The sequence below is a fragment of the Dermacentor silvarum genome, chromosome 10 (genome assembly GCF_013339745.2).
Source record: "Dermacentor silvarum isolate Dsil-2018 chromosome 10, BIME_Dsil_1.4, whole genome shotgun sequence".
Taxonomy (NCBI): Eukaryota; Metazoa; Arthropoda; class Arachnida; order Ixodida; family Ixodidae; genus Dermacentor; species Dermacentor silvarum.
Genome location: NC_051163.1, coordinates 67,699,742 through 67,707,684, shown reverse-complemented (window position 1 = coordinate 67,707,684; position 7,943 = coordinate 67,699,742). Strand labels below are relative to the sequence as shown.

Genomic DNA, 7,943 nt, shown 5'->3' with positions numbered 1-7,943 from the left:
CAGGGAAGGTGATGATGGCTATGTACAAATGAAAAGGACGAAGTGCGTTAATAGTGCTTACAATATATATATACTAGTTCATGGCGACTGCGCCAATTATGTTATCCCCCATCTAAACCTTTGGTAATATCATTAAGCCGCACCTTGAATCTCTCACCTACAATTTTTCACAAGGTCTCACAAGCAATGTCCTCCTGCATCGGATTTATTGGCATTCGTCGATCAGGCCCGGAACGTGTAAGTGCATTATTACTCACAAAAATGGCGGCAATGTAAAGAACGCTAATTCACACCCAACACCTTTCTCCTGGAGTTGACAATGTCGATGCCATTCACAAAGCGTTCAATCATATAATACACGGCTTCGGACGCGTCAAGCAGCACCTGGTGTCCGGAGCGAGCCACAGCAACATATGTCAGGCTCTTGGTCGTCTTGGCATACCCCACAAGTCTCGACCCGGGTCCGGACACATACAAGGGTCTCCTGGCTGCCTTTCTCAGTGACGCTGCCCCCGTCCAGTTGAGCGACAGCAAGTATTTCTCTTGCTTGACCGCTGGGATAACTGTGTCCAGCTGCCCTGAGAAGACCAGCATCTTTGTAGCGTCCAGCAGGTACTCAACCTTCTCTCGGTGGTCGACGGTGTAGTCATCGGCAAGGTACAGCATGACTACAAGCCTGGCGCTGTTCACTGTAGCCTGCGAGCACAGGTGCAGAGATTTCTTGAACAGCGGTTTCTGCATGTACCGGTAGTAGTGGACCACCTCCGGGAGCCTCTGGTAATAGAGCAGGCTCCCGTGGTCACTGTAACCAGTGAGGTTCGAGAAGAGACTGGCGGTGGCGTGTAGCTGGAAGACCGTGTTGCTGAGGAGGTGAAGCGCCATGGCGCGGTTGGTGGTCCACAGCTGGCGGATGCGGTGCATCGCGTGTGCGAACATATCGCGCCCGTTGGCATCGAGCATGCCGAAGTGGTACAGGGTGTCCGCAGAGTCCAAGTGGTCTAGGGCGCGGCCGAAGACTGGGGACCCCGCAATCACGCCCGACACCTTGAGCGGTAGACCGGGTTCCGGATTCGTCATGAGGCTGTGAGCCAGGGCTACGGCTCCACGAGCTAAGCAGAGATAGAAAAGTAGCGACCCTTATGTTCGGGCGAAACAGGGGCAGGGACAGAGGATTAACTACGTCGTTTGCATTTATGAGGTGAAAGGTGGTGGTGATGATGATGATGATGCTGATCTCCACTCGGATTCGCTTTGAAACGGAGCGGCGACAGACAGTAACCTAATATGCGTAAGCTAATTATGTTTTACCATATCTATTGCAATCTAGCATTTTGCCTATCTCTACTTTATCGTGCAAAGTTAGCCATGCCTCGAACGATCCCATGCCCCATTTCGTTCCTGCTTACTTTCCACCGATACTCTAGTGCCTCTTTCTTATCAAGACCGCAGTTCTGTTAACGCTTCTAGCAGCTTTGAACCACAATGCTTCTGAAAGAGGGGCGTTATCTACGGCTATGGGTGGTTGAATGCCATGAGATTTCTTTCTAATGTACCGAGTCGTCGTGCGTGAAAAATCAAGACCCCGTCCACTCATGGCAGTATCGCAAACATTTACTTCCCTGATTTACTCACAGTCTATGTAAAGCTTCATCGACTGATTTGTTTGCATTCCTTGCATCAAATTTACCGCCTCTGTTTCCGGAACTTTTCTTCGTTTTGTATGATTCTGGGTTGTCTACTTGCATTTCTAATCACCCTGTACTTATTTTGACAGCGACGTAAAGCGTGTAGCCCGGCACCTGGTATACGCATCTGCAGGCAACCGGAAGAACCTCCAACGCCAACGCGCGAGCCATTCTCAAACAAAGAAAAGATGAAGCGGCAGCCGTAGTTCCCTCGAGCGTCTGTCAAGCTTCTCGAAGCCGCTGAATGGCGGCACCATAAGCGACCGCCGAAGTTTATAAGTCACGCGCTGGCGTGTTTCGTTTACTATGTTGCTGAGTATACTTCTTCTTCGAGGTTGATACACGTAAAGAAACGTTTCTCAAAAGAAGAAAAATTGCGCAGAACAAATCTCACGATAACTGTCGACGTTGTTGAGTCTATAGCAATCAAGCAATGCTGCGACACACCGTATTCCCGAAGGCACCCTTATTTAGAAAACGTAGTGGCATTCCGTGAGTTCTATTGCTTCGGCTATATGCGACATTCACGGTCTCCGCGATCAGCCCACTTTGTTGACTCTCGCTCGTCAAAGTCCGCCATGACGACGATTTTATAACGGGGATGCAACGACGACGATGGAATGACAAAAAAAGGAATGAGGGTAAGGGAATTACGAAGGTGGTATGACGACGGTGGCGTGACAGCAACAGGGTGGTGATTCTGAAGTGATGACGAGGGTATATGACGATTACCGCGTGGCGACGATGGCGTGAGGTCAGTGAAATGACGGCGAGTGTGCATTGTAATGCCATTCTACGCTGTTACAACGAATTGTGATCACGACGCAGTGACGACACTGCCATGACAACGGCGACATAATCACGAAACACTGACGACGGCATGATTATTATAAAATCACAAAAGAACAAAGTCGATGAAACGATGAAGGCGGTATGAGGACGATGGCGTGACGAAAATTAGATGACAATTATGCAATGACGACTATGGGATAACGATGATGGCGTGACGACATGGCACGACGAGAGTCGGATGATGAAGCTGTGGGGACGATGAGGTAATGACCACGACGGCATCAACACCCCGAGCACGTACATACCTAATGGCCAAATCTGGTAGGCAACCTGACTCGCTGCGTCGGCGTAAGAGGCAAGATATATACTCAAAGGGCCTGAAGGAGGCAACGAGTACTAATCGCAGTAAAATACATTAAAAATACAAAGCTATGGTCGCGCAGGGTTGGCTGTCAAACGAATAGCCAACGTGCTTGCTGCTGGGCTAGTTGGTTCATGATATAAAGTAATTTAAAGGAGTTCAATCTTGTCAGTGTCGTATTTTTTTTTTGCGCTTCTTTAACTTTACTAGCGCCAAATGGGTTTTCTTCTTTTTCCGCTTAGACCTACGCAAGAGCGCTAGCAAGTGGACGCCGATTATAGGGTCAAGGAAATCTCCGCAAAACGGCTGACATTTGTCATTTTACAGATTAGTGCGGGGAAATTTATTGCCGCTTGCGCGAAGCGTTAACTCCTTTTCTAGGTTCCCCCTATAGGGGTAAAACGCATCGCGCAAGCAATCGCAGGGCAGAAAATTTAATCCAGAGCCCTAGGGATTCCGTACTTCTGGAAGACGCATTCGGAAAACGCTACAGCTCTCGTCTTGGGCAATGAGCTTTATGTTAGTGTGTCAAGTGGTTAATCGAGCAGCAGGGGTCTCGGTTTGAACTTTTTATAGGACACCCTTTAAGTTTCTCTGTTTGTTGCAAGTCTTTGTTTGAAAAGCATATATGACTTTGTGTGCGAGATAAACGCGATTAGCGTTGAATCGGAACCTTCTCTAAAGGAGTGCTACACTCTGCGTTGTCCGCCCGCTAAATCCCACCACTCAAAGCCAACCCACTAGCAGAACCAGTGCTTCCTCAGGCACGAGTGACCGCAACTGCTACGTGTTTGCTGCTATTCAAGGAGATGGCAACCGCCTCAACTATTAAATCGAAGCGTTCTATGTCTCACTGATTTGCCCGTGAACGTCAAAAACGCACTGCAGGAAAGCCAACTTACACAATGGAACTATCTGCGCTTCTCCGCACGCAATAGAACAACGGCTGCGTATCTGCGCGCAAAATAGAACAACGGCACCAAAATAGAACGGCGCACGACATACGTATATATTACGTACACCCCTGAGCAAAAGTATATATGGACCAGGGGTTGCGCGTAAAGCCCCCTTTTTCCGCTGCCAGTGAACGCAACTTGAAATTGAGGACTGCAGTCCAAACTTGGCATTGGGAACTTCTCAGTGTACTCGTCAATTCCAGCTTATGCTTGTTAATTACGAAGAAATTTGGTTTTTTCGGCAACCTTGTGGTCCGTATTAGAGCACTGCACGGGCCGATTTTTTCACCCCGGGCCCGGCCCGGGCCCGTTTTTACGTTGGGCGGCCCGCCCGAGCCCGATCAAAACTTTTATGGCGAGACCCGGGCCCGGCCCGGGCCCGGAAATAATCTACGTTACCCGCCCGGCCCGGCCCGCCACCCCTTTAGCTTAGGCCCGAGCCCGGCCCAAGCCCGACTCGTAACCGGCCCGAACCCGGCCCGAGACCAAAAAATAATGTTTTTCAGAGTTGAGACACCCGAGAATAACTCGCTGCACGTCACATACACACCACCAGAAAGCCCGAGCCCGGCCCGGGCCCGCGTCAAAAAACCCGAGCCCGGCCCGGGCCCGAGTCAAAACGCACACGCCGTGCCCGAGCCCGGCCCGAGCCCGTGAAAAAACTGTGCTACCCGGCCCGGCCCGGCCCGTGGGCCGGGCCGGGCTCGGGCTTTCGGGTAAGCCCGAGCCCGTGCAGTGCTCTAGTCCGTATACTTTTGCTCACGGGTGTCCAGTTTACATTCGCAGTTGTACCGATAAGAGCAATGGGAACTGCAACGCCACGCTACCCAGATGAACTGTATATATCGGCATTGCATTACGCGTATCACGCAATGCATTCCCGGCCGTCACCACGGGTAGGCCACGAGTGCAGCGCACGGCAGAAGAAGAGGCTGTCGTACGCGAACGTAAGTGCGAGCGCGATCGGGCCCGTAAGGCCGATCCCGTGTATCGGCAACGGCCGAGCTTCTGACCGTCTACCAAAGCGATCACAAGGCAATACTGTGCAAGTGTAGAGTCGTCCGTAAAAGTGTGAGTGTGTGCGTGTAATCAACGGCTACATGATCTAAAATAAAGGCTATGCACATAACCAAATGTGTCATCATTCAACTTGAACGTTAAAAATATAATCCTAAACAAGCAATCATATCACATAGGCATGGCATCGGGTCGCTCAGCATTTCTTGGGTTTCTTGCGTGGTCGTTGGCTTTGTACTTTGATTTAGTTTGCAAGGGAGAAAGCTTCGCGTTCAACCAGCTTTCTTTAGGGAAGCGGCTTTGATTTTACTTTGTTGGGTCGAGGGAGCAGTCATGTTTTATCTACAAAGTAACTGTCACCACTGTACGCCATACAATATTTTAATTACCTTGCATTGTTTAAAGCCAGCACCACCACGATGTTTCAAGTCGAAATTATATTTGTTGTCGTGCTTGGAAAGCACCATCGTCTGCACCAATTCCTGTGATGATGAAAATGACGATGGAAAAAACGCTAATTCGTAGAACTTTGAAATGACTAGCCCGGACAGCAACCCACTACCGATACCGATGCCTCTAGTTTTGCACCGAAACATCATACCCCGCAATAAAGATTGATTCTCTTCTTACCAGCCGCCATACATCACCAAGAAAGCAACGTAGACGCCGACCACTGTGAAGAAATTACCAGTCAGTAGAAATTTCGGCGCCGACATGGAAGCCTTGTTCGCAATAGCTTTGTGAATGTGAGTAATGGATGAGAATTAATTTTATTGTTAATTATTACCTTCCTAGAACCGCTCAGTGGGTTATGAAACATGCTTCAGTTCGGGACTCGGAAATATTTTGACCATCTGCAGGTTTTTCCCGTGCAGGGTACACGAATGTTATTGCGGCCGTTGAGGCGGGCATCGAACCCTTTGCATCATGCTTAGCAGGGCGACCCACAACCACTAGGCTACTGCGGTGGCTATGACTCACTCAAGCACTGAATTAATCTTAACAATGAGTCTGAATTTACAGTGAATGAATTCAGACTCATATTGAACAAGGCTTCGTGTTTCTTCGCCTTGGCCGGCATCTGTTCTGTTCATAAATCTTCCAGACTGCACAATATTTCCTCATGCTGTTGACTTGTTCGTATGCAGTGTTCCTAATGCTTTCGCTAATATGTTTTGACCCTAAATATATTTTGCTGCTGGCCCTGAAGCCGTAAGCATCGACGCGTCTTTTGCGCAACGTCCTTAACTCACCTCCGTAGCTCTCGCCGGCGAGGTATAATTCGCGGTTCCTGTTCTCCGGGAACAACAGCAGGAACTGCCTGAGGAACTCTCGCACGCCCGCCACGCAGTCTTCGATGCTGCGCGCGTAGCCCAACGGGGACTTGGTGAAGCTGAAACCCGACCCGGCCGGCTGGTCTAGGAAGATGACGTTGAACATCTTTTGGACGGTGTGGGGCCTCCGGTAGAGGATCCCGTCCGAGTTGACGCCCAGGGGTCCGACCTCCAGGAACTGTCCGAACGTGCCCGACTTGCCGGGACCTCCTTGCAGGTATATCATGAGCGGCGCTCGTTCGGGATTAATCTGAAAAAGACGAAAGCCCAAAGATACAAATTGTACAAATTACATGTAAAATTCCATGTACAATTCCCGACTGGGCCGTCCGAAGCATTCCTTACCTGAGCTTGCATATAAATGAAGTACATATTTGACTGGTGTTCCTTGTCGACGGTGATGAAGCCGGAGTATGCAGTAGCGTTCGCTCTCATCTTGAACATCTTCGCGAAGCTGGCATCTCTGGCGGATTTGACGGCTTTCTTCTCGATCAAAGGCGTCAGAAACTGTCCACTGTATTCGCTCTTCTGTGATCTGAAGGAGCGCCTTATGAGGCAACAGGAATAAGCGTTAGGGTATGGCACACAATAACCAAACAATTTCCATCTCAAATAAACAGTCACGAAGATGTGCTTGATTACTAGCTAAATGAAGACCTCGCAAACGGTCTTGGAGTACTATTGTAGCGCATAAAGACGAGAATGCAAAAAGGCACTCGAAAAATACAGACACAGACATGCCTTTCAAGTGCTTTCTTGCGTCCTCATCTGTATGCTCTAACAGTATTCCAAGATGTCATACCAAACAGCCCGCATTACAACACTATTCGCAAGCAGCATTTTGATAAACTAATTTTTAAGCACAATCTTCAGCGTAACCACGTTCACTTGGGCTTCTTTAGGCTTCGAGAATGTGGTCGTTGTCGTGGCATTCCAGTTACTTTCTTAAGAAAACGTCGTTTTATACATTGAAACGCCAGTGCATTTCTCCGCAAACTTGGGGAATTAATATCTCCAAACTGGTGTCACCCCGACAATTCGTTCCAAGTGGATCCGACTTGCGTACTCCCCGGATAGAATTTGTAAATTGCAATATGGGCCCCACGGTGATTAGTTAAAAACCTAATTGGTTATTTCTTGTTAAATAGTCGATTATGCATTTCAATTTTTGGTCCAAGTAAGGTCCACCTCTTGGAGTAGAACAGCTCGTGAACTAGAATAGGGCTATATGTGCCACAGGCAACCTTTAAAATGTTTTGAAAGTGTTCGCTGGGGGAGACACCTTGTATTTATATATGGTTGCGCCAACTTGGGTCACTAGATATTTGCCGCTCATCAAAACAAAGGGCAGTGCTTTAAAATTTATCCGAGGCTGGGCAGAATCACACCCGCGTCGTAGATATTCAGACAGTCTTATCTGAATATATATTCGAATACGCGCCATGCACGCACTTCGCGATGACACCGCTAGATGGCGGAGAATGCTCAACTAGAACAGCGGAAGTGGAACCTGACTGCAGTACACGCCTCATGCCTGAAGTGTGTTGGCGTTGGGTACACGGCGTGTCCCTGCATTGCTTCAATGCTGATCTCATTAGCGTCCACAGTCATCCTAGAATGGTTTCTGCGAGAGCTTTCTTCACCCACATTTGAACACATCTCCTGCATGTTTCCTGCAATACCCGAGCCAAGTTACTCACCTTGACAGTGTATATCCCAAAGGCGGACCTTCTTGCGACGGTGAACAAAGCAGCAGGCACAGCGAAAGTGCCACGAAAATTTTCGCAATCACCTGCAT

General features: G+C 48.9%; 1 protein-coding gene across 1 annotated transcript; it reads right to left on the bottom strand.

The window, feature by feature from the left end:
- Positions 1–252: 252 nt before the first annotated feature.
- LOC119431617 (venom serine carboxypeptidase-like) lies at positions 253–7,943 on the bottom strand. Its single transcript, XM_037699097.2, has 4 exons — positions 7,846–7,943; positions 6,491–6,692; positions 6,065–6,395; positions 253–1,109 (listed from the first exon to the last, which is right to left on the bottom strand). The coding sequence occupies exons 1-4, from the start codon at positions 7,941–7,943 to the stop codon at positions 283–285; spliced, it is 1,458 nt and encodes a 485-aa protein (XP_037555025.2). The 3' UTR covers positions 253–282.

Excerpts from the sequence above, each read along its gene's own strand:
- LOC119431617 (XM_037699097.2), bottom strand. The coding sequence starts at position 7,943 with ATGCAGGTGATTGCGAAAATTTTCGTGGCACTTTCGCTGTGCCTGCTG. Across the intron at positions 6,693-7,845 it reads TTGGGATATACACTGTCAAG|GCGCTCCTTCAGATCACAGA; the intron begins GTGAGTAACTTG and ends TTGCCTCATAAG. Across the intron at positions 6,396-6,490 it reads TCATTTATATGCAAGCTCAG|ATTAATCCCGAACGAGCGCC; the intron begins GTAAGGAATGCT and ends CGTCTTTTTCAG.